Raw genomic sequence first — 27380 nt, forward strand, 5'->3', positions numbered from 1 at the left:
TTCAGCTTACGAATGCGGCAAACCTGGAAGTGTTCATTTCCGGTTTCACCACGCATACATGCGCAGAAGCGTTATGCACGCTATGCGCAAAAGCACTCGATCGCTCCACGCACATGCGCAGAAGAGACGCCCTAGTTGTGGACGGCACCCTGAAATGGATTAAGTCCGCAACTAGAGGTACCGCTGTATAGGCCTACTAAATAATAAAGATGAATATTTTTATAATGGGATCAAAATAAATAAATTATGTATTACATGAAATCAACCAATAGGCATAAGACTCATACCCTTAGTCTATGCTGCCTGATCATCAGTCTGCAAGCACTCTTTAATATTAGATAGCAGGTGCAACAGCTTGACCTGAATGGAACTGTGATGCACTGCAGTCTGCAGCCGCATGCCGCATGTTGCCCTGCGACCAGTCCATGCAGAATGTAGGCACCCTATATATAGAAAGGAGCAAACCAGTGATCTTTGAGGGAGCAGGCTAGCAGGCGGGGCCCATGACTTACATCATAGGAGCCTACGCAACACAAAACACTGTTGCTGTAGGTAGGTTTTAATTTATTTGTTTTTTATCTTATATTTTGAAAATGTACACCAAGGTTTTTTCCCTATATTTTTTTGGGGGGGGCCCCAAGAGAGCGGGGCCCTAAGCTATAGCTTGTTTAGCTTATGCGTAAATCCGGCACTGCGTTGAGATCAGAGGCTGAGGACTAGAGCCTTAAAAGTGGTCGCTCCTTTCTTCTTGTTGTCTTAGCCTGCAGACAAGAATCTTAGGCAACAATTAGGGGTGGGGAGGGGGAAATTCAGTCCATAAGAAAATAAGAAGGCTTCCAACATATATAAAAACTTAATAAAACTTTAAACATTAAAAAACTTCCCTATACAGGTGTGAGGGCCGGATTTACGTTTGATGAGGCCCTAAGCTCCTGAAGGTAATGGGGCCCTTGATATGTCCAGCTGTCCTTTGTCAACAACAAATTGTCACTGTTTTTTGTGTTGAATATATGCTATATGGTAATTGATGGACCTAATAGGTATCTAAAGCCATTCACACATAACAAAATATGTATTTTATCAAAGTAATTGTTGAACTGAAATACAATTTTGAAATCTACATCCAGTGGTGTGTTTTTTTCTTTAATTTTTTGGGGGGCCCCAAGAGAGTGGGGCCCTAAGCTATAGCTTGTTTAGCTTATACGTAAATCTGGCACTGGGACAATGTAAATTTGGTTTCCCTAATGGTCTTTAAGCACACCACAAACCTAATCTTAAGTCTCTCTCGGATATCCTGCACTGCTTTTTTGTGTGCCTGTTATTTTTATTGCATTGATCTGTTTGATTTACTGAAGAAGAAGAAGAAGAAGAAGAAGAAGAAGAAGAAGAAGAAGAACAACAACAACAACAACAACAACATCAACAACAACAACAACAGAGTCCATGATTAGGAGCTAGGGGACAAAGCTGAGCTGGGCTGGGGCTAATGGGAAATTGAAGATATTGAAATACTTCATTGTCACTTGTACAACTTGTATACAGTGAGATTACACGAGCACCCCCCACTCAGCTCTCTTAGTCTTAATTCTCCTCCTTTACTGACGCAAACCCACCAAACCCAAAAGTCAGTTGCCCTGTTGTTATCTTTTCATTCAGCAGCCTAACAGCCCACGGATAGAAGCTGTTCTTTACCCTGTTGGCGCGACTAATCATGCTTCTATATCTTCTGCCTGAGGGCAGGAGATCAAGAATGTGCCGGCCAGGGTGTGAATCATCCCTGAGAATTTTCCTCACTCTCCTGAGGCAACATTCTTCCGCTATTTCATCCAGCGGATTCACTGGACAGCCCATAATATCTTGTGCTGCATTCACCACCCTCTGTAGGCACTTCCTATCAGTTGATGTCAAACCAGCATACCAAACCGTGATGTAGTATGAAAGGACACTTTCTATTGTGGACCGGTAGAAGGAGATCATCCAACATTGGTTGACATCATTCTTTCGCAATACTGCAGTAATAGAATCATATGCAGTCAGTGGCCCTCCGGCCTCTGCTTAAAAACCTCTGAGGAAAGAGAACCCACAACCTCCTCAGAGAGTCCATTCCACTATTGAACAGGTCTTTCTGCTAGAATTTCCCTCCTGAATTTAGTTGCACTCTACTTTCACGCACCGTATTTTTCGCTCTATAAGATGCACCAGACCACAAGACACACCTAGTTTTTGGAGGAGGAAAACAAGAAAAAAAATATTCTGAATCCCAGAAGCCAGAACAGCAAGAGGGCTCGCTGCACAGTGAAAGCAGCGATCCCTCTTGCTGTTCTGGCTTCTGGGATAGCTGCGCAGCCTGCATTCGCTCCATAAGATGCACACACATTTCCCCTTACTTTTTAGGAGGGAAAAAGTGAGTCTTATAGAGCAAAAAATACGGTAATTGAAATCCACGGCCCTCTGGAGCAGCGGAAAGCAAGCTTGCTTCATCCTCCTTTAGATACCTGAAGGTGGCTATCATGTCATCTCTGCGTTCTCTTCTCCAGGCTAAACATCCCCAGCTCCTTCAACCGTTCCTCATCAGGCTTGGCTTTCAGACCCTTGATCATCTTGGTCGCCTTCCTCTGCACACCTTCCAGCTTTCCAATGTCCTTCTTGGCAGTTGGAGGGCACCATGTTGGAGGAGACTGTGCCACGATCCCCACGGATCAATAAACCTTCTTGCCCAGCCGCCGCTGACAGCAAAATGTCGGGTGGTTCCAAATTGCTAATAGACTAATGGGAAACAGTTTGGAGCTTTGATCTCTATTTATCAGGTACCAATGCCAGAACGACCTCTCTGGAAAGACCCGCTCTATCGATTCCCCCTGCTGATTAATGCCGATCTCCAAGTTTTGAAAGGCAACAGCCGCTCGAGGTCAGAGGCAATTATCCTGTTATTGGAAACCTAGAACTACACGGTTTCGTACATTATTTTTTTTCCTAATGGATTCCTGCTCTACCCTCTCTCGGGGTCTCAGGGCAAACAAAATGTGATTGATTTGTTTACTGAAAAGAAAGCCTTCTGCGAGAGGTTTTCATATCCCTTCCTCTCATGATGGCCCACCCACCCCTTCCAAGCTTTTCACACAAAAAGGGCAAAATATCGCTGCTATGCAGACTTTTCGCAAGACACTTACGTCACACATAATGCTCCTATTTCTGTTCTGTTTTTTTAAATACAGTGGTAGCTCGGGTTAAGTACTTAATTCGTTCTGGAGGTCCATTCTTAACCTGAAACTGTTCTTAACCAGAAGCACCACTTTAGCTAATTGGGGCCTCCCACTGCTGCCACGCCACCGCCGCACAATTTCTGTTCTCATCCTGAAGCAAAGTTCTTAACCTGAAGCACTATTTCTGGGTTAGCAGAGTGTGTAACCTGAAGCATATGTAACCTGAAGCGTATGTAACCTGAGGTACCGGGCACAACTGCACTGGCTACCAGTTAGTTTCCACGTCCAATTAAAAGTGTGTGTTTTTTTACCTGTAAAGCCTTGTGAAGCTCAGGGCTCCAATAACTCAAGAACCACCTCCCCCTATTATTATTATTATTATTTATCATTATCATTATTCCCCACATTTTGCCTTGTGTCTTGTGCAGTTCAGCATCCCAATAACTTAAGGACCATCTCCCTCCATTATTATTATTATTATTATTATTATACCTCAGTCTTTCCATTAAATATATATATATTGGCAATTTTTGACGTAAAATACAATAAGAATCAAACTAGTTTGGAGAACAAGAATATTAAAAAGAACCAAAAGATAAAAAAGATGGGGAAAATACCTATAAGGCCCTTCATTCCCTTTATATCATATATATCCTGTCATTTATCCACAAACAGAGATATAGACCCATAGGAGATCCTTTCTACCCTGCCTTTCCAGCTGTGACTCCCCTCCTCTGACTGTCCCCTTCCTGTTTGTGTCCCTCTCAGTCCAATGAAAAGGAATTCTTTCTCCACACCGCCACTGCCCCCCTCCCCGCTTTTTATGAATGTTAAAAATACCAAGACAAAACAAGAGAAATAGAAAATAGAAAAAGAAAACAAACAGAACAGTGGTCCAAACACTGGAAGTCCTTCCCGGCTGCTGCCTTGTGCACAAACACCCAACATGAGGGCTAGAAGCATGGCTTAATATTTTAAAAAAAACGTGGGGAAATGATGCACTGGAATGGTCAGGTTTGCCCAGCCATATTTAGATGTCTTCCCGAACCCAGAATCCCCAAAGAACAGGCTCTAAACACCTGTAACGTGGCCCCAGTGCAAAGCAAACATCGCAGCATATCAAATTCCCTAAACTGGAATGGCGTTTCTGTTATGTACTGAAGTTCTCGCCCTGGCCACCAGGAGTATTGTGTATGTAGTTTTCACTCAGGTCCACGTCAGTTATGTTAGGCGGGAAACCCTGGGTTGTTGTTGCTACATTGTCGACAGCCGGCTGCCTATAAAAGCAGGCCGGCTGAGCTGTTTGCTATTCAGTTCTGTCCAGCTTACAAATAAAGAGCTGCTTTGGAGAAATCGCTGTGTCGTCTACTATGTTCGCCCACAACATAACAGTTTCAGTCGGGGCACAAAACAGGGTGTCGGTCGCCTACACAGCCAAACATCTGGCTTAACTCTGAGCTGCTGCCTGAAACATTTACAACGGGGTTTTGGGGTGCGGGTGTTCAGTTTGCGAGAATGAATCCCATCCCTGGCAAACTTTCAATAATAATAATAATAATAATTTATTATTTATACCCCGCCCATTTGGCCGGGTTTCCCCAGCCACCCTGGGCGGCTTCCAACAAAATAAAATAACCTATTAAACATTAAAAGCTTCCCTAAACAGGGCTGCCTTCAGATGTCTTCTAAAAGTTTGGCAGTTATTTTTCTCTTTGAGATCTCACGAGAGGGTGTTCCACAGGGCGGGTGCCACTACCGAGAAGGCCCTCTGCCTCGTTCCCTGCAACTTGGCTTCTTGCAGCAAGGGAACCGGCAGAAGGCCCTCGGCACTGGACCTCAGTGTCCGGGCAGAACAATGGAGGTGGAGACGCTCCTTCAGGTATACTGGACTGAGGCCGTTTAGGGCTTTCAAGGTCAGCACCAACACTTTGAATTGTGCTCGGAAACGTACTGGGAGGGATCGCTGCCGCAAAACTTGCCCGCCGCCGCAGGGAACTCATGTTGCTTACCTAGCCCTTGGTTCTGTTGTTCCCATTCGATGGCGCTTGGCACTTGGTAGGAGACGCCAGAGAGCTCCCCAGCTGGGTTCTCGAGCCCTTCCAGGGGTTCCTGAGATGCCTCCCCAGGAAGAGTGAAGCTGGACATGTTAGCGTCTTCGTCCAAGCTTTCGTCCATGGAATTTGGGTCCCCCTCCTCTTCGTTGCCATCGTCTTCCTCATCTTCTTCCTCCTCCGGCTCCTCTTCTTCTTCCTCCTCCTCTTCCTCCTCTTCTTCTTCCTCCTCCTCCTCCTCTTCCTCTAGAAAGGCAGGAGAGAGAAGAACAAGCACAATATTGAGAAAGACACAGCGGTCCATTGATATAACCAGAGTCCACGAGAGGGATGGCTGCAGCAAAGTGGAACAGCATCTATCCAGAAAGGCTGGACGGGTGATGACCGTTTTGTTGTGCTAGAGGCCATGCTGGAATCTCAGTTACAGCAACCAGGGCAGATAATAATAATAATAATAATAATAATAATAATAATAATAATGTATTATTTATACCCCGTCTTCACTGGTTCTGATTTGAAAGAGAGGTAGAGCTGGGTATCATCTGCATATTGATGGACACCCAGCCCAAACCCCCTGATGATCTCTCCCAGCAGCTGCATGTAGATGTTGAAAAGCATGGGGGAGAGGACGGAACCTGAGGCACCCCACAAGTGAGAGCCCAGGGGTCTGAACACTCATCCCCCAACACCACTTTCTGAACACGGCCCAGGAGGAAGGAGCGGAACCACTGTATGACAGTATATCCCAGCTCCCAGCCCCTCTAGACGGTCCAGAAGGATGTTATGGTTGATGGTGTCAAAGGCCGCTGAGAGATCCAGCAGAACTAGGAAACAGCTCTCACCTTTGTCCCTAGCCCGCCGGAGATCATCAACCAGCGTGACCAAGGCGGTTTCAGTCCCATGGTGAGGCCTGAATCCCAATTGGAAGGGATCCAAATGGTCCGCTTCTTCCAGGCATGCCTGCAGTTGTTCAGCAACCACCCACTCAATCACCTTGCCCAAGAATGGAAGATTTGAGACTGGGCGATAGTTGGCCAAATTGGCCAGGTCTAAAGATGTTTTTTTCAGTATTTCTGACCATTTCTGCTCTTGGGGGCTTCCGACTGTGGAAGCCAAGCCAAGCCATCGTAAATAGCTAGTAGCCATTTCCTCCATGGAGGAGCCCAGCCTGGAGATTATTTTTTATTTTTATTTTATTTTTATTTTATTTTGTTAATGGTGAAATCTGAGGGCTCCCTTGGACAAAAAACAAGGACACCAACCAGGAATAACAGAGCAAAACAGCAGCCAGTAGGCTTGGTCTTTATTGAAGACTGTCGCGACAGGACTCCCACCTGCCACAAGGTGGAACAAGATGGAAGCCCCAAACAAAAGAGAACCCAAACTTTTATTAGCTGCTAATCCCCATGTTACACCCCCCAAAAAACTACATCACTCATGCAGCACGGTTACATCAAGAAAGGGGAGGTCCGGTGGCAGTAATCTGAGCATCCTGGACCCTGCCCCATGGTTCCCCTTGCCCTCCACCAAACACCCATCAAGTGGAACAAAAGAGATATTTACATTTCCCTATTTCCCACCCTTTTGTCTTCATCTGGGTTTGTTATTTCTGGAATGGCTACCTGCCTGGCACTCAGGTATCAGGATGCCAGGGATTATCACTCAGGCAGAGGGGCTGCTGAGTAGCTGAGCTCACATGTCTATATGAATTTCTGAAGTTTTCCCAGTGAGCCAGTACAGAGATACATTTATCAGTGAATTGTTAACATTTGGTATCATGCAGCAAAGGCCCTTTGAATAGATAGGAAGAAACTGTGATGAAGTGTTTTGTGGGGACAAATCACAAAAGTCACAAAAGCGATTGTGCTGGTTTTGGTAGTGGGCTGCATGTGCCTGATATCTGCTGGAGGGGCAACCCCCCCCCCCAACCTATACATAAATTCCTGCAACAATTTTAATCAGGGTCACATGGAGGGAAAGGGTTAAAGGACTGCAGTCCTGATTCTGCTTGAGAAGGGCTGCGCGGCTACTCCCATTTAAGAACAAAACACCAGGCGTATTGATGCAACGGCACATTTGACACCATGGTGCTACCAGTGGCAACTAGCTCCTGTCATGGCTGGCTTGGCTGGGTGCTGTCAACGAGTGGGGGGGGGCTCCAGCTGGGGAACCCCCCAAGGGGACAAAAAAGAGGCAGGAATCCAAGAATGTATAATTTGCTGTTGAAATGGAATACACAGGATGAGGAAGTGAAATCAGTAATGATTAAGTGGGCACAAGATGTTGGTCACAATATAATGCTAGCTGACTGGGAACGGTTATGGACCACTGGTTTGAAATTTACGGCATGCAATGCCTTAAGAGAGAATATTATGAAAATGATATACAGATGGTACATGACACCAGTCAAGCTTGCAAAAATCTATCATTTGCCCGACAATAAATGCTGGAAATGTAAAGAAAGTGAAGGAACATTTTTTCACCTTTGGTGGACGTGCCCAAGGATTAAGGCTTTCTGGGAGATGATCTATAATGAACTGAAAAAAGTGTTTAAATACACATTTCCGAAGAAACCAGAAGCCTTTCTCCTGGGCATAGTTAACCAACAGGTCCATGTGAAGGATAGGACATTCTTTATGTACGCTACAGCAGCAGCAAGAATACTTATCGCACAGTATTGGAAGGAACAAGAACTACCCACGCTGGAAGAATGGCAGATGAAAGTTATTGACTACATGGAATCAGCAGAAATGACTGGCAGAATCAAGAGACCAGGGAGAAGAGACGGTGAAGGAAGACTGGAGGAAGTTTAAAGACTACTTACAGAAACACTACAAGATAATGAATGTTTGAGGACACCAGATTGAATCTAAAAGACTATTAGTATAAAAATTTAAAGAATAAGAAAGATTAATAAATTTAAAGATATATGGAAATGTAACTATATTAAGACACTAAGATTATGATGAATCTAAAATATGACTGAGGGAAGGAATTTACTGTCAGAATATAAGATCTGGAATACAGAGAGGGAAGGTCTGGGGAAGTCGCAGAAACAAGTTAATGTAAAGATTATAAGGAGACAATGATTGTTTTTAATATTTTTATTTCTTTTTCTTTTTAATATTTTTTGCTGTATGGTGTTTGTATGTTGTTGTGCTGTCTTTTTTGTATTATTTGTTAATGTGTATTGTGTTTTTTCTTTCTGTCTATTGATTGTAAAACTTAATAAAATATTATTTTTAAAAAAAAAAAAAAAAAAGAGGCAGGAATCGCAGTCATCGGGAAGTCTCATCGGGAAGTTGTGGGTTGCTGCAGCCCCATACTGACTGGCATTTGGGCCCAGTGGATAGCTCAGCTGGTTAGAGCTTGGTGCCAATAACACCAAGATTGCAGCTTCGATTCTCCATACGGGGCAGCTGCATATTCCTGCATTGCAGGGGGTTGGATTTAGATGACCCTCAGGGTCCCTTCCAAAACTACAATTCTACTATTGTATGCAGAATGGCTCTGTTTTCTCCTAAAACATTTTGCCCTAACGCTCTGCTCCTGGTTAAATTGCTCAGAAACAATAGGAAACACTGCCATCTCTTGGTCACCGGGAGGCAGTGCAGTCTTCCAGATAAAGTTTCGCCAGCGCAGAGGTTGTCGTCACCTACCGTTTTTTTCGCTCCTTAAGATGCACCTGACCATAAGACGCACCTAGTTTTTAGAGGGGGAATGCAAGGAAAAAAATATTCTTTAAAGGGAGCTCTGAGCAGAGCCTCTATGCATCCCAGGCTCTGCTCAGCACTCCCATTCACAAACCGCATGAAGTTTGTAGGCTTTTCCCCAAGGAGCCCCCAAGAGCTGCCCACACGCTCCGCGCAGCTCTTTAAAGGGAGCGCAGCTCTTGGGGGCTTTTCCAGGAGGTGGGGGAAGGGACTGAGGGGTTAAGCCAGAAGCTAGAACAGTGAAAAAGTAAAAAGTAAAAATGTAGAGACATCACCTTGCCAACAAAGGTCCGTATAGTAAAAGCAATGGTTTTCCCAGTAGTGATGTATGGAAGTGAGAGCTGGACCATAAAGAAGGCTGATCGCCGAAGAATTGATGCTTTTGAATTATGGTGCTGGAGGAGACTCTTGAGAGTCCCATGGACTGCAAGAAGATCAAACGCATCCTTTCTTAAGGAAATCAGCCCTGAGTGCTCACTGGAAGGACAGATCCTGAAGCTGAGGCTCCAAGACTTTGGCCACCTCATGAGAAGAGAAGACTCACTGGAAAAGACCCTGATGTTGGGAAAGATGGAGGGCACAAGGAGAAGGGGATGACAGAGGACGAGATGGTTGGATAGTGTTCTCGAAGCTACCAGCATGAGTTTGACCAAACTGCGGGAGGCAGTGGAAGACAGGAGTGCCTGGCGTGCTCTGGTCCATGGGGTCACAAAGAGTCGGACACGACTGAACGACTAAACAACAACAGAACAGCGAAAGGGAGCGCTGCGCAGCAATCCCTCTTGCTGTTCTGGCTTCTGGGATAGCTGCGCAGCCTGCATTCGCTCCATAAGACGCACACACATTTCCCCTTACTTTTTAGGAGGGGAAAAGTGCATTTTATAGAGCAAAAAATACGGTAACTGCAGGCAGAAATGCAACAAAATCGGAACCATAGAACTGTAGAGCTGGACTAGGGTTTCCTAGTCCAATGCAGGAAACTTTTGGCCCAGCGCGGGTCTTGAACCCACAACCCTAAGATCAAGAGTCCTGTGCTCTACCAACTCAGCGAAAGGTTCCTTGAAACAACCTCCTTTACTGAATATTCATCCTGATTTTCTCACCACAAAGCTTGTGTGTTCATTTGGATTTGCATGCAGGGGTTATTTGCCAGATGTGTGGTACTGCAGTTAGAACACCAGAGGAGAATCTGGGAGGCCAGGGTTCAAATTCCTATCTGGCCATGAAGCTCACTGCAGAAGGTCAATCTTCAATGGCATCTGCGGGTAGGGCTGGGAAATATTCCCTGCCTGACACGGCTGCCAGTCAGTGCAGACAGTTCTGAGCAAGATTAGACAATGGTCAGATTCAGCATCAGGCAGTTTTCATATATCCCACAAGACCCCGCCTTTCAGGCAAGTTTGGGTTTCTTTGGGTGCTGTTTGAAAATGCAGAGAGAGAGAGAGAGAGAGAGAAGGTAGAAGTTTGCTGAGCCAAACGACCTTCTTTGCAAACTCATTTTCATTTTCAACAGCACTGCAGAGAATCAGCAGAACGTTTGCTTTTTGGAAAACAGTTTGTAATTAGGGCTCAGATGGCCTTCTAATTCTTACATGCATCTCCCTCCCAATGATTTGCATTCAGAACAAAAACGTTCTTACTTTTTGCAGATTTTTTTTAAAGGAAAATCGGGAGGCCCCACGGGAAAGCCTCTGTTGAGAGACATATGTAGATTCATGTAGAATTGAGAGGGGGAGACACCTGTGCCCCCCAACATTTGTTTGTTTGTTTAATGTATATACCACCATTCAGCCATAGATCTCAGTGCGGTTCACAATATGTTGTTGGACTACAACACCCATCATCCATGATCACTGGCTGTGTTGGCTGGCGATGATGGGAGCATTTTCAGGCTGAGGGAGCCTAACTAAGGAGACTAAACCACTTCTGATGCAACAAAACACCGTGACGGAAACCAGAACACATGGAAATGCCGTTTACCTTCCCGCCGGAGCAGTACCTATTTATCTACTTGCACTGGCGTGCTTTTGAACTGCTAGGTTGGCAGGAGCAGGGACCGAGCAACAGGAGCTCACCCTGTTGCGGGGATTCGAACCGCCGACCTTCTTATCGGCAAGCCCAAGAGGCTCGAACCACAGCACCACCCACATCCCTACCTGTACCGTGCTGTTTTTTGGTGCCTACTGAAAACATTTTTGTTTAGACAAGCCTATCCAGATGCTTTTTATTTGTTGTTTGTTTATTATGGGTTCTTATCTTTTTGAATAATAGGTAAAGGTAAAGGTAAAGGGACCCTTGACCATTAGGTCCAGTCGTGACCGACTCTGGGGTTGCAGCGCTCATCTCGCTCTATAGGCCGAGGGAGCCGGCGTGCAGCTTCTGGGTCATGTGGCCAGCATGACTAAGCCGCTTCTGGCGAACCAGAGCAGCACACGGAAACGCCGTTTACCTTCCCGCAGGAGTGGTACCTATTTATCTACTTGCACTTTGACGTGCTTTCGAACTGCTAGGTTGGCAGGAGCCGAACAACGGGAGCTCACCCCGTCGCGGGGATTCGAACCGCCGATGGTCCCATTTGAATAATAGCACACTAATAATAATAATAATAATGATAATAATAATAATAATAATAATAATAATAATAGTAATTTATTTATACCCCGCCCATCTGGCTGGGTTTCCCCAGCCACGCTCCCTTTCCAATGTTTTCAGAAGCATTACTGCTTCCAGCACACACACACAGCCACAAACCACCCATTAGGCTGCAGCAGTTCTTAATAAGTTGCTTGGGAGAAACCAGTCCTTGGAACGAATCCTGCTCAGAAGCCCATTAGCACATTAATTATAAGAGCCCAAATGGGATGCTGGTTATTATATCAAAGGAACAAGCCTGCAGCCCAGTCCAAAGAGTGATTGCTAATTGGAAACAAGTCCAGTCTTACCCTCAAGCAAGGAAAATCATAATTGGAACGTCCTATTTCTCTCTCTCTCCATGATTCATAGTCCATCTGTCCCACTAGGACCCAGGCAGGTAACAGCTTTCATAACACCGTTCTGGTGAACATGTTGTAAACAAGAGCTGATGTAGCACAGCCGCGAAGAGCAGGAACTGGGCTCAGCCTTCCCCAATTCAGTGCCCTCCAGATGTTTCAGGCTGCTGCTGCAGCCACCATAGCCAGGATTTTTTTGGGGGGGTGGGAGTCGTGCTCCACAACAGGTTTCCACCCTGGCCACCCCAGTTCTACTCAACTGTTTGTTTACAAAGCTATTGTACCACCAACCTTACTGTATGCTTGCGAAACACGGACCACTTATAAATGCCATCTCCAACTCCTCAAAAGATTCCTGGTGTCTCCAAAAAAATGTCCACATCACTTGGGGAAACAGGCAAACTAATGCCAGTGTACTGGAAGAAGCAAAGATCACCAGTTTCGAAGCAAAGGTTCTTCAACATCAACTCCGTTGGACTGGTCATGTTGTGCGGATGCCTGATTATCATCTTCCAAAGCAACTACTCTATTCCAAACTTAAAAATGGAAAGCGTAATGCTGGTGGTCAACAAAAGAGGTTTAAAGACTCTCTCAAGGCAAATCTTTTTAAAAATGTAGTATAAACACGTACAACTGGGAAACACTGGCCTGTGAGCGCTCCAGTTGGAGAACAGCCTTGCCAAAGGTGTCACGGGCTTTGAAGACACTTGAACTCAGGACGCAAGGGAGAAACGTGCTAAGAGGAAGGCACGCTTGGAAAATCCACACCGTGATCAACTCCCACCTGGAAACCTATGTCCCCACCGTGGAAGGACGTGTGGATCCAGGACGTGTAGAGTCACTTACGGACTCATTTGTCAGCTGTGCATGCAGGAGCCAGCCCCTGTGACCAATAGGACTTTGCAGGACTGGAGCCTTCCTAAGTTTGTTCTGAAGAGGCAAGGTGCGGCCCCACAGGTGAGGCCGATTGGTAACTCACAGCACCTGGTGGCAAGAGCTGGGACGGTATATAAGGTCAGCATTTCCCTTCAGCTCTTTGCCACAGCAACATGCTTCCTGCCTTGCTGTGTTTGGCGTCTTGCTTCCTGATCCTTGAACCTCGGCTTCTTGACTCCTTGCTTCCTGACCCTCAGACCTTTGGCTTCTTGACTCCTGGCTCTCTGACCCTCGGACTCTTGGCTTCCTGACTCCTGGCTTCTGGACCCCCGTTCCTGCTCCCACCCCGCCATCTTTAACATCATTGTTAAAACCATGTTTATGGAAGACAATCTTACTCGGCTATGAGTGATCGCCAAAGGAGGAAGAGGAGAAGATGACTCAACTGGGTAGAGACGAATGGTGGTTCAGTAAAACTAGGAATGCTGTGCATAGTTAGACTATGGAACTCCCTCCCACAGGGATGACCACCAACCTGGAAAGTTTTAAAATTGGGCTGGACAAAATCAGGGAGGACAAAGCTGCCCATGGCTACTAGCCAGGATGGCGATCCTATGCCTCCACTGTTGGAAAGCAAGAGAGGTCCTCTTGTGCTTGGGTTTCCCCCAGGCATCTAGTTGGCTCTGTGAGAAGAGAGTGCTGGACTAGACAGGCCACTAGAAGATCCAGCTGTTTCTTCTACTTTATTTCCTGTTAAATCCATTTATCAATATAAGTTTTTATTAAGACCTTTCCTAATATATTACAGTAAAAGAGCAACTAATCTAGACAAAAACATAAAAGGGGGGGGGGGAATCCTCATAGAATCATAGAATCATAGAGTTGGAAGAGACCACAAGGGCCATCGAGTCCAACCCCCTGCCAAGCAGGAAACACCATCAGAGCACTCCTGACATATGGTTGTCAAGCCTCTGCTTAAAGACCTCCAAAGAAGGAGACTCCACCACACTCCTTGGCAGCAAATTCCACTGTCGAACAGCTCTTCCTGTCAGGAAGTTCTTCCTAATGTTTAGGTGGAATCTTCTTTCCTGTAGTTTGGATCCATTGCTCCGTGTCCGCTTCTCTGGAGCAGCAGAAAACAACCTTTCTCCCTCCTCTATGTGACATCCTTTTATATATTTGAACATGGCTATCATATCACCCCTTAACCTCCTCTTCTCCAGGCTAAACATGCCCAGCTCCCTTAGCCGTTCCTCATAAGGCATCGTTTCCAGGCCTTTGACCATTTTGGTTGCCCTCCTCTGGACACGTTCCAGTTTGTCAGTGTCCTTCTTGAACTGTGGTGCCCAGAACTGGACACAGTACTCCAGGTGAGGTCTGACCAGAGCAGAATACAGGGGCACTATTACTTCCCTTGATCTAGATGCTATGCTCCTATTGATGCAGCCCAGAATTGCATTGGCTTTTTTAGCTGCTGCGTCACACTGTTGGCTCATGTCAAGTTTGTGGTCAACCAAGACTCCTAGATCCTTTTCACATGTACTGCTCTCAAGCCAGGTGTCACCCATCTTGTATTTGTGCCTCTCATTTTTTTTGCCCAAGTGCAATACTTTACATTTCTCCCTGTTAAAATTCATCTTGTTTGTTTTGGCCCAGTTCTCTAATCTGTCAAGGTCGTTTTGACCTTTCGCAGATAAATCTTAACTTTTATTATTTATTTTATTGTTGTTGTTGTTGTTGTTGTTATTTATTATTTTATTTTGACAAAGTAATAAGAATAAATAAGAATAAAAATGTGCACCCACCACTGAGACCATTCCATTGTAGCTATGCAACCTCCCAAAATTTCAACACCTCTTGCGATGGTTTGACCCCTTTTTCGTTTTAACAGTACAAATTCTACAAACACCTTCCATATCTCCTCAAAATCATTTCTCCTGCGTATTCCCCGTCTTACCTTAATGGCACACGTTGATTTATCATTAATAGCTATATCCCACACCTCTTGATAAATCTTAACTTGTCCCATGCAGAGGAAGGTGGACCCCACAAGCTCTCACCTTTCTTCTCCCATCCTCCCATCCCGGGAGATCTCTTCTTCCCTGCCTCTCACACAGGGTCCTTCAACAACTATCCATCACTTCTCCACACATTAACCAACAGAGGTGTTTTCCATCAGCTACTCCCTGATCCGTTCGGCTGGAGGTACCAGGGTGTGTGCAAAATGTAAGCCCTACTGTCCTGTCCTGGTCAGGCATCCTTACCTTCCAGAGCCAGCATTCTGAGTGGTCTTTACCTCCAAAGCAAAGCAGAGAGCTTTTAAGCACAGGGCTTCTGAGATGCTCCTCTCGCAAGATCTCACAGCGGCTGTCCGAGCTCCTGTGAGATCTCGCGAGAGCATCCCAGTGCCCCTGCGCTGAGCGGGACTTGCGCAGTAAGCAAGGAGGAGAGTTCAAAAGCTGGCTCCACACCGGGAAAACTCAGCGCAAAAAGAGCTTAAATGTGTGCGTGTAATCTGCACAATTTCAACCAGTGCAAAGTCAAAACGCACAAGTTGACTGAGATTGTACTGGACCTGGGAACGTGATAAGGTCCTGTATACCTGAAGGAGCGTCTCCACCCCCATCGTTCTGCCCGGACGCTGAGGTCCAGCTCCGAGGGCCTTCTGGCGGTTCCCTCATTGCGAGAAGCAAAGCTACAGGGAACCAGGCAGAGGGCCTACTCCGTGGTGGCACCCACCCTGTGGAACGCCCTCCCTTCAGATGTCAAAGCGATCAACAATTACCTGACATTCAGAAGACATCTTAAGGCAGCCCTGTTCAGGGAAGTTTTTAATGTGTGATTTGAGTGTATTTTTGGTTTCTTTGGAAGCCGCCCAGAGTGGCTGGGGAAACCCAGCCAGATGGGCAGGGTAGAAAAAATAAATTATATATTATATATTACAAAAAATAAATTATTATTATCTCGGTAGTGGCGCCTGCCCTGTGGAACGCCCTCCCAGCAGATGTCAAGGCAATAAACAACTATTTTACTTTTAAAAGACAACTGAAGGCAGCCCTCTTTAGGGAAGTTTTTAATGTCTGATGCTGTACTGTTTTTAATATTCAGTTGGAAGCCGCCCAGAGTGGCTGGGGAAACCCAGCCAGATGGGCGGGGTATAAATCTATTATTATTATTATTATTATTATTATTATTATTATTATTATTATTATACCGAAGTCAAACCAGTGGTCCACCAGACGTGAGTGTTGTGCACCTAGTGTTTCTCAAACTTAGGTCCTCAGCTGTGGTTGGACTACAACTCCCATCATCCCCAGCTAGCAGGGATCATGGGAGTTGTAGTCCAACCGTAGCTGGGGAACCAAGCTTGCAAAACACTGACTCGCCAGGCAGGAGGATCTCTCCCAGCCCTACCTGCAGATGCTAAGGGGGACTCAACCGGGGACCTTCTGCACGTAGAGCAGGTGGTCTGGTGCTGAGATCCGAGGCCTTAACATAGATACCTTCTGATTCCAGCCTATCAAGCTCATAGGTTGCAGCCGTGGTGATCCGGTGCGTGGCTGGGACAGTGGTCCTCTTCGTCAAAGGCGCCAAGGTCGACGGAACTGTCATGGCTTCGGTCGCTCCCGGAATCCCTTCGTCCTGCGCTCTCCGGTCCCCCAGAGTTGCAGGAGAGCTGGCAACAGAAACATCCTCCTCCTCCTCTCCGCTAAGGGCAGTGACGGGCCCTGTGCAAGAGGAAGAGAAAACAGGAGATTGGTGTGTACCCGACACCTACATGGATAATGAGCACAAACCCATGTGTGACCTCATTTTTATTTTTACTTCTTCCGTCTTGTTGTGTTGTTATAATTTAATCCTTGTTCAGCTGATTCTTTTATTATTTCCTTGCTTACCCCTCCACAAGGGGAACAGGGGGTATACGGGAATTTGAAATCTTATTTATAATATAAAAGCTTTCGTATAAAATTTCTAACTGTGTTGCATTTGTATACAGCAAAGAGAAGTTTAAAGTAATTAGGTATATTACAATTTAGTTAGTTATGTAATAGGTTTATTTTAGAAAATGAATATAAATGTTGAATTTGATGTTTGTAATTTTTCTTTTTTTGGTTTTGGAAATAAATAAAAAAAGGATAATGAGCACAAACTAGCCCAAGAGCATCACAAGCAATGTCCAGGGTGGCAGAAGAGGCTATGTTGTCTATTAATATCCTTCCTAACTTGCACCAGCAAGTTTCTTTATGTAGCAGAGTTTACATTCCCTTTTCATAGATGCACAGCAGATAGCTGGTTGCAGGCTTGTGTAAGCCTCTCCCTATTATACAATTCAGTATTGAATTGTATGTTCCTGGTAAGTTCCCTTTAATCGCTCTTAAAAGAATAAAGACACGGCAATCTTATTCAAAGTCAATAAAAGAAGTTTACTCACATCAGTTCACAGTTGGATTCCTGAAGGCAGACTTAAGTTACAAATATGTACATGAGGATCTACCCCATATGGGGGAATAATCCCAGTGCTTCTGAGAAGCTAGCAGAGCATTCCTAACTAAGAAGCTGGTCAAACGAAGAAGGAAGTGAAAAAGAGGGAGAGAGTGCTGCGTGACTTGTCCTTTTGTTACCTGGACAGGTAAGGTCTCGCCCACCTCTAGACACATGCAAAGGAAGGATGCTCCAGCCAGGAGGAAACAGAAAGTTTTCGACTGGCTGGACCAAACATTACCCGGCATGTCTTATGTTGTACTTGACTGCTCTCAGTGGCTTACATCCCACAGATGCTATTAACTAAGGCAACTTTATTGCATACTAGAGTTTAGGAACAAAGTATTCTCCCAAAGGATTTGTCATCATCATGAGTCAGTCATCCTGGTTCTGGCTGAGCTGCCCTGCCTAGTCTGGCATTCTCTTCTGAGGAGCAGCCAGACAGAGTATTTGTTTGCTGCATTTATCTTCTTTTAATTTCCTTTAGTGATTTGAGTGGTGCTTTTTTCAGGGGGGGGGGGTAAAGAATGAGCTTCCAGCATGCGTATCTTGATAAAAGTGCTGTGGCTGCCATCCCAAAATGGCTGGAACAAGGAGCAAAAAAATTTGGGACCAGTGAGTCACCAAAAATAAAGGCATAAACACATACCGTATTTTTTGCTCTATAAGACACACTTTTCCCCTCCTAAAAAGTAAGGGGAAATGTGTGTGCATCTTATGGAGCGAATGCAGGTGGGAGGCTCTGCTCAGCGCTCCCTTTAAAGAGCCGCGTGGAGCGTGTGTGATGCTCTTGGGGGCTTTTCCAGCATGAGTTTGACCCAACTGCGGGAGGCAGTGGAAGACAGGAGTGCCTGGTGTGCTCTGGTCCAGGGGGTCACGAAGAGTCGGACACGACTAAACAACAACATGCTTATTGCATTTATAAATTTTAAATTTATTGTTGTACATTTATTGTTTGTTTTCTTTCTGGGATTGTACCCCCAAGTGTGTTTTATAAGCTGGTCTCTGACCGTAATAAATTATCTATCTATCTCTCTAAGAAATTTCTAACAGTATGAGCTCTTCGACAGGGGAACAGTCTTCCTCAGGAAAAGGTGGAGTCTCCTTCCTTGTGTGGGATGTAAACACAGGAGCAGTCAATGACAACATTCCTATAGTGTACATGTTAGAACATGGGGAGGGATGTCTGTCTAGCAAACAGGTAAACTTCCTGGGGACGGACTTCCTCCGCATGTGACCAGAGGTGGGTGTGGCCTCACCTGTGCAGGTAAATGATAAAAGCACAGGGCAGGCAGCCACCTCTCTCTCTCTGCCATCTTCTAAGGATGCTCTCTTGGCTCTCAGCCAAGAGAGGAGATAAGGACTATCTTGCTACAAGATAGATTCTAAGTGTAATCTTTTTTAAGCTGTCTGCCTTCTGGGATCACATTGTGAACAGAACATGAGTAAACTCTTTTATACTTTTATAAAGACTGTATCATGTCTTGTATTTTAAGAGGGAACAAAAGGGGAAATTACCAGAGTAATTATTATAGAGGTTCTAGCGAACCTGTGCAGACGTTACCGTTGCGAACAAAAAGGGGAATGTCATAAACTCTGCTGATATTTTGGGAACTTGTTAGCACAAGTTGGCTAAGGATATAATTAGTCAAATATATCCTCTCCTGCACCCCAGAACATTCCCACACCTTGAAGGTTTTGAAGCAGAGGTTCGGTGTCCACCTGCCATGGATGATCTAGTTGAGATTCCTGCATTGCAGGGGGTTGGACAAGATGGCAGTCAGGGTCCCTTCCAACTCTATCATTCCATGCTTCTATGACAGCCATCCCCAGATATTTTGGGACTACAACTCCCATCATCCCTAGCTAACAGGGCCAGTGGTCAGGGATGATGGGAATTGTAGTCCCAAAAACATCTGGAGGGCTGAGTTTGGGGGTGCCTGTTCTACGACAAGCAAAAAGATAACATGCTGAGAGGGTAGGACGCAATTTTCAAAACACACCAGATCTGCTTTTATATGCAGGAAAAAACAATGTTTAACTGCCAGAAGAACATGGAATGAGCCAAAAAGTTTATCTCTAAAGAGGTCAAAGCACCAGGAATCACATGCTCCAGCGTGGTAGAGGCTATTACCCAGCTCCCTGTGGGGATTTTCACTTGTAAACACTTTGTGTGTGTGTGTGTGTGTGTGTGTGTGTGTTGTTTAGTCATTTAGTCGTGTCTGACTCTTCATGGCCCCCTGGACCAGAGCAGGCCAGGCACTCCTGTCTTCCACTGCCTCCCGCAGTTTGGTCAAACTCATGTTGGTAGCTTCAAGAACACTGTCCAACCATCTCGTCCTCTGTCGTCCCCTTCTCCTTGTGCCCTCCATCTTTCCCAGCATCAGGGTCTGTGTGTGTAAATGCCTTCAAATGAATACTGTAATAACAGCTTAAAAGTCCCGGCGCCCTAAGGAAGCCAGACTATCCTCCACCAGGGCCAGGGCCTTTTTAGTGATGGCTCCAACCTGGTGGAATGCTCTGTCCCACGAGACTAGGGCCCTGCAGGACTTGATCTCCTTCCGCAGAGCCTGTAAGACAGAGCTATTCCACCTGGCCTTCAATTTGAATTAGCCTGATCCTCTATTCCCTTTTCCCTTTCCTCTTCTATGAAGAAACCCTTTCTCGGACCCCATATTTAAATTCTTCCCTGGTCTCCTTGCTGGCCCTAGTAGGACCAACTTCTCCCCCCCCCCCCAAAAAAAAAGGACCCCTGAATTTTAGAATTTTTTTGATATTGATGCTGCATTTTATGTTGTACTTTATTCTGTTTTATGCTCTTTTTAAGTCGCATTTTAATCCATGTTTTATATTTGCTGTTAGCCGCCCTGAGCCTGGTTTTTAAACAGGGACGGGCAGGGTATAAATAATAATTTATTATTATTATTATTATTATTATTATTATTCAAAGTCTTCTTTGTGGTGATCCCAAGGAGCTGGTCTGAGTCACACCAAAGGCCCATCGCTAACAGATTACCGTCCCCATGCAATTAGTTTGCTTCCAGCAAGCTTAATTATAAATGCATCCCTCTTTAATATTTTAGCAGTGCAGTAAGAAAGATGCTCCCCTTGGTTTTTTCATTTTCCCTCTCCAAAGTGTTCCGTTTTCGTAAAAAGATTTAGAACCTAAAGGAAAGTTAAGAAATTTTACTTTGATTGGAATACTGTGGTTTTTTTAAAAAAATGATACCAGAAAACTGCTACATTTTAATTACAAGGAAATTCAGATGGGAGGTGTCAGGGAACTGCCATCGGAGCCAGGCGGAGAGGGAGGGCTCCAGAGGGATTCCAGAGAGCGTCCCGGGAGGGAGAGAAGCAGCACATCTTCTGGGGAAGGAAATCAGCGTAGCACCAGTGGAGGAGGGGGGCAGATGTTTAATAAAATAACCTATTAAACATTAAAAGCTTCTCTAAACAACCCGCAGTGGCATGTCTGTGCACGCATGGGTTGCGATTTGGCGCATGCACAAAGCGCAATTGAGCACTTCTGCGCATGCGCAGCCGCCGAAACCCATAAGTAACCCGTTCCAGTACTTCTGGGTTTCGGCAGTCCGCAACCCGAAAAAACGCAGCCTGTAATGACTGTATTGGAAGCTGCCCAGAGTGGTTGGGGCAACCCAGCAAGATGGGCTGGGTATAAATAATAAAAGTAATATTATTATTATGGAGTCACGGCCAAGAAGAAAGAAAGAAGAGCCTACCAACCTTTTGCATCCGGTGTTTTAAGAACAGGCAAACTGGTGGGAAGGAGGGAAGCAGCAGCCACAGAGTCTTCTGGCAGCTGGGAGATTCTGAAAGCTGTTGGTGTTTCTCCCTCCATCACCTTCTCTGGCCCTGCGGCTTGCTGGGTGCTAAAGTCGCTTTGTGTCGCAGCTGGAAGAAGCACGGCACCCGCCTCGTGGAAGGAAGTTGCTGCCCCAGGAGTAACGCCTAGTGGGTGTGGGGTGGGAAACACAGAAGAAGATAAAATATATCTGTATATATATTTACAGTATATCTGAAGGAGCGTCTCCACCCCCATCGTTCAGCCTGGACACTGAGGTCCAGCTCCGAGTGCCTTCTGGCGGTTCCCTCACTGCGAGAGTCCAAGTTACAGTGAACCAGGCAGAGGGCCTTCTCAGTAGTGGCACCCGCCCTGTGGAACGCCCTCCCATCAGATGTCAAAGCGATAAACAACTACCTGACATTCAGAAGACATCTGAAGGCAGCCCTGTTCAGGGAAGTTTTTAATGTGTGACATTTTAATGTATTTTTAATCTTTGTTGGAAGACACCCAGAGTGGCTGGGGAAACCCAGCCAGATGGGCGGGGTACAAATAATAATAAATTATTATTATTATTATTATTATTATTAAATATCTGTTACTGGACCGACCCATTTAGGGAAAGCCGAATGCATTGAGAGCACCCTTATTTATTCATTCATTCATTCATTCATTCATTCATTTTTTATTCTTTTTAAAATGTATTTGGAAGAAACTGATTTCCTAGGTCCATTGCAGTCGGGGTTTAGGCCCGGTTTTGGCACAGAAACTGTATGATGTGTCCCTGTTAATTCTCCTCAACCTCTCAGCAGCTTTCGATATCATCAACCACAGTATCCTTCTGGAGCGGCCATCCAAACTAGGGTTTTTTTTGCTGTGGTTTCCAGTCCTACCTGGATAGACATTTCCAAAAGGTGATACTTGGGGCACAACTACTCTATTCCGAACTTAAAAATGGAATATGTCGTGCCGGTTATCAACAAAAGAAGAAGGAGAAGAAGAGTTTGGATTTGATATCCCGTTTTATCACTACCCAAAGGAGTCTCAAAGTGGCTAACAATCTCCTTTCCCTTCCTCCCCCACAACAAACACTCTGTGAGGTGAGTGGGGCTGAGAGACTTCAGAGAAGTGTGAGCAGCCCAAGGTCACCCGGCAGCTGCATGTGGAGGAGTGGGGAAGCGAACCCGGTTCACCAGATTACGAGTCTACTGCTCTTAACCACTACACCACACTGGCTCTCTCACACTGGCTTAAACACTCTCTCAAGGCAAATCTTTAAAAATGTAGTATAAACACTGACAACTGGGAAACACTGGCCTGCGAGTGCTCCAGTTGGAGAACAGCCTTGACCAAAGGTGTCCTGGGCTTTGAAGACACTCGAACTCAGGACGAAAGGGAGAAATGTGCTAAGAGGAAGGCACGCTTGGCAAACCCTCACGGTGATCAACTCCTGCCCGGAAACCTATGTCTCCACTGTGGAAGGACGTGTGGATCCAGAATTGGCCTCCACAGTCACTTACGGACTCACTGCTAAAACTGTGTTTATGGAAGACAATCTGAGTCAGCTACGGGTGATTGCCAAAGAAGAAGCAGCTTGGGGAGTGCTCTTCAGCTGCATGGAGAGCCTTCAATGTGGGGTTCTTCCGGGTTCAATTTTATCCCCTATGCACATTGTACAGAAGACAACGTGTGCAAGAAGTTGGCAGGAATTTCTCCCTTTTTTCTTCTTGCAGCAAGCGTTTGCTGACCTAGTCCTCCTGCCGCAGAAACAGTCGTTCATTGCAGGAGCCGAGCCGGATATGTTCCAATATCCTCACACCCACACGGTCTCCATTGATCACCCGGCCTCCCCTCCGGAAAGCGAGAGCTAGACAGATGGCAGCGATTGCCATCTCTCCAGCTGCGTCACAGCCTAGCGTGACCAAGGCTCCCCTCCTGCAATGACACTTTCTCTGGGGTTTTTTCCATTTTTCATTTGGGGACATTTCTGTCAAAGCAGCCAGCCGCCGCCAGAGCCTGGGCCTGCCCAAACTAGCTCACTGCAGTGGCAAAGAAACAGCCAAAAAACACTGGATCGAGGCTGCAGAAGTTCTGTGCTGCCTGCAGGAAAAATTCCACAGCGGCAGCAGTGGCTCCAGAATGCAGAGCCTGAAGGTCAAAAAAATCTCCTCCTGCTGCTGCTGCCAGACCAGCATCTGACTGTGGCAGCCAGCTAAAAATGCAAACTTGCCAGAATTTTGAAAGCTCCCCTGCCTCTTCTTTGGGAATCAGGGGAATGAAACTTTAGGGGAAGCAAAATATATGCCCTGGCAATCCTATTTACCAGTCTCTCTTTCCTGCAAGGGCATCAGGAATCCTGGGAGCTGTAGAATGCAAACCTAACACCACTTATCCTTTGTTGTTTAGTCGTGTCCGCCTCTTTGTGACCCCCTGGACCAGAGCACGCCAGACACTCCTGTCTTCCACTGCCTCCCGCAGTTTGGTCAAACTCATGCTGGTAGCTTCCAGAACACTGTCCCACCATCTCGTCCTCTGTTGTCCCCTTCTCCTTGTGCCCTCCATCTTTCCCAACATCAGGGTCTTCTCCAGGGAGTCTTCTCTTCTCATGAGGTGGCCAAAGTCTTGGAGCCTCAGCTTCAGGATCTGTCCTTCCAGTGAGAACTCAGGACTGATTTCCTTCAGAGTGGATTGGTTTGATCTTCTTGCAGTCCATGGGACTCTCAAGAGTCTCCTCCAGCACCACAGTTCAAAAGCATCAGTTCTTCGGCGATCAGCCTTCTTCATGGTCCAGCTCTCACTTCCACACATCACTCCTGGGAAAACCATAGCTTTTACTATACGGACCTTTGTCGGCAAGGTGATGTCTCTGCTTCTTAAGATGCTGTCTAGGTTTGTCAGTGCTTTTCTCCCAAGATGAGGCATCTTTTAATTTCGTGGCTGCTGTCACCATCTGCAGTGATCATGGAGCCCAAGAAAGTAAAATCTCTCACTGCCTCCATTTCTTCCCCTTCTATTTCCCAGGAGGTGATGGGCCCAGTGGCCATGATCTTCGGTTTTTTTTTTATGTTAAGCTTCAAACATCAAACACCACTTATCCTACTCTCATCAAATTCAGCAGGAGTGGCTTCTGAGCAGGCATGGTTCGGCTTGCAGTATAAGTAAGCTAAGATTTATTTGTTTGTTTAGTTTTTCATTTATATTCCACTTTTCCTCCAAGTAGCTCAGGGTGCCGTGCATCATTTTCTCCCCCCCCCCACCCATTTTTATTTTCACAACAACCCTGTGAGGTAGGTTAGGCTAAGAGTGAGTGACTGGCTCTTAGGTCACCCAGTGAGCTTCATGGCCGGGGCGGGAATTTGAACTCTCGTCTCCCAGGTCTTAGTCTAACCACAACCGTTCGCTGAGTACTCACTGCATTTACATGGCTGGGTTTTTAGCGCTGCAGGAATTTATGTATAGGTTGGGGGGGGTTGCCCCTCCAGCAGATATCATGCACATGCAGCCCACTACCAAAACCAGCACAATCACTTTTGTGACTTTTGTGATTTGCCCCCACAAAACACTTCATCGCAGTTTCTTCCTATCTATTCAAAGGGCCTTTGCTGCACAATACCAAATATAACGATTCACTGATAAATGTATCTATGTACTGGCAAAATATGGTCTGAAGCTCAACATCAAAAAAACGAAGATCATGGCCACTGGTCCCATCACCTCCTGGCAAATAGAAGGGGAGGAAATGGAGGCAGTGAGAGATTTTACTTTCTTGGGCTCCATGATCACTGCAGATGGTGACAGCAGCCACAAAATTAAGAGACGCCTGCTTCTTGGGAGGAAAGCAATGACAAACCTAGACAGCATTTTAAAAAGTAGAGACATCACCTTGCCAACAAAGGTCCGTATAGTAAAAGCTATGGTTTTCCCAGTAGTGATGTATGGAAGTGAGAGCTGGACCATAAAGAAGGCTGATCGCCGAAGAATTGACACTTTTGAATTATGGTGCTGGAGGAAACTCTTGAGAGTCCCATGGACTGCAAGAAGATCAAATGCATCCATTCTTAAGGAAATCAGCCCTGAGTGCTCACTGGAAGGACAGATCGTGAAGCTGAGGCTCCAATACTTTGGCCACCTCATGAGAAGAGAAGACTCCCTGGAAAAGACCCTGATGTTGGGAAAGATGGAGGGCACAAGGAGAAGGGGACGACAGAGGACGAGATGGTTAGACAGTGTTCTCGAAGCTACAAACATGAATCTGACCAAACTGCAGGTGGCAGTGGAAGACAGGAGTGCCTGGCGTGCTCTGGTCCATGGGGTCACGAAGAGTCGGACACGACTGAACGACTAAACAACAACACTGGCTCACTGGGAAAACTTCAGAAATTCATATACAGTGGTACCTCTGGTTGCAAACAGGATCCGTTTCAGAGGCCTGTTTGCAACCTGAAAGGAACGCAACCCACATCTGCGGGTGCGCGGGTCGCCGCTTCTGCACATGCGTGTGACATCATTGTGCACGTCTGCGCATGCGCGAGTGACGAAACCCGGAAGTAACCCTTTCCGGTACTTCCGGCTCGACGTAACCTGAAAATGCTCAACCTGAAGCAAACGTAACATGAGGTATGACTGTAGACAAGTGAGCTCAGCTACTCAGCAGCCCCTCTGCCTGAGTGATAATTCCTGGCATCCTGATACCTGAGTGCCAGACAGCTGGCCATTCCAGAAATAACAAACCCAGATGAAGACAAAAGGGTGTGATTCACTTGGATGGGAAATAGGGAAATGTAAATATCTTTTTTGTTACACTTGATGGGTGTTTGGTGGAGGGCAAGGGGAACCAGGATGCTCAGATTACTGCCACCAGACCACCCCTTTCATGATGTAACCATGATGTATGAGTGATGTAGTTTGGGGGGGGTGTAACATGGGGATTAGCAGCTAATAAAAGTTTGGGTTCTCTTTTGTTCGGGGCTTCCATCTTGTTCCACCTTGTGGCAGGTGGGAGTCCTGTCGTGACAGTCTTCAATCAAGACCAAGCCTACTGGCTGCTCTTTTGCTCTGCTATTCCTGGCTGGTGTCCTTGTTTTTTGTCCTAGGGAGCCCTCAGATTTCACCACTAACATTAGTCTGTGTCAACATGACATTATCCAAAATGCATACATCTCAGTTGGTTGAGGTGTTGTTTCTCCAAACAATTTCACACCAATTGGAGTCCTTAAACCTAATTCATCTCAAGCCAAGGTGTGAACACCTTTCAGTAGGATAAACGGCATCCCTGCCCTGTCAACACTCTCAGGAACACACAGAAATGAATCCACTAGGGATAGCAGACACAGGTATAGCAAGAGAAGATCAGAAAATATTCCTCTATGCCACAGGAGCAGCAAGGATCCTAATTGCTAAAAACTGGCAAAAAGAAACTGTGCCAACAAAAAAGGAATGGCAAGACAAACTGTTAGAGTATATTGAACTGGCTAGATTAAAGAGGCAATTAGAGATCACACTAGACAAGAGTTTCAAAAAGCATGGGGAAAATGCAGAGAACACTTCACAAAACAGTGCCCTAAAATACATACCTGGGCTTGTTTCGATTAATGTCTGCAGGAGACTTTGTGGATATTTAAGCTATAATTATAAAAAACTTAATGATTATGCATAAAGGAAACAGCTTATAAGAAGTAAATAAGGAGGCCAGATACAGGATAAAGGAAGTCTTTTATTTGGTTGTTTGTATTGTTGGATGTTATGCTCACTGCATGTTATGTTCACGTTTAATGAGGGTGGGTTTGTGTATTGGGGGGTGGGGGGGGTGTTATGTTGTAAATAAAATTCCTGAAGGGCCAGGAGATTCCATACAAAAAGGAAAGAAAGAAAGAAATGAATCTGACACTAATGAAGCTGTGCTGATGTGAGCAGAAAGGAGATGTGAAACACACCAAAAAAAACCAGCCCAGCAACTTACCCCTTGTGATGGGATGAAGAGCTGCTTGTGTGTAAACTGCCAATCCCTCAGAGTTTGAACAGTTTCTCAAACCTCTGCCTGTGACGGAGCCCCTCCAGCATGGCTGCGTCAGTCGCTAGCAGAATCCGAAAGTGGTTGCTTTCGGAAACGTTTCCAACATAAAAGCTCCTTAACGGAAACACGTCTTCTGGACTCTCTGCGTGACAGTTTCCGGCGAGGAACGGGTGTCCCTATAGGAGGACCTGAAACATCCCCACTATTTTCGCTAGAAACGTCTCTGAGCCATTCCTCCGACTCTCCCTCC

General features: G+C 45.8%; 1 protein-coding gene across 4 annotated transcripts in view; it reads right to left on the reverse strand.

Moving 5' to 3' along the window:
• Positions 1-27380, reverse strand: part of ARMH4 (armadillo like helical domain containing 4) — a 60597-nt gene that overhangs the window by 13923 nt on the left and 19294 nt on the right. The window contains exons 3-5 of one of the 4 annotated variants that reach the window (XM_083436015.1): positions 21060-21284; positions 16337-16561; positions 5213-5476 (exon numbers count right to left, since the gene is read on the reverse strand). In XM_083436015.1, the coding sequence (XP_083292141.1) occupies positions 5213-5476; positions 16337-16561; positions 21060-21284 (714 nt within the window). Of the gene's footprint in view, positions 1-5212; positions 5501-16328; positions 16562-21059; positions 21285-27380 lie in introns of all 4 variants that reach the window. The other 3 variants (XM_083436013.1, XM_083436014.1, XM_083436016.1) reach the window with 3 other exon arrangements.

The sequence above is a fragment of the Podarcis tiliguerta genome, assembly GCF_965153285.1.
Source record: "Podarcis tiliguerta genome assembly, chromosome: 1".
NCBI classification, from domain to species: Eukaryota; Metazoa; Chordata; class Lepidosauria; order Squamata; family Lacertidae; genus Podarcis; species Podarcis tiliguerta.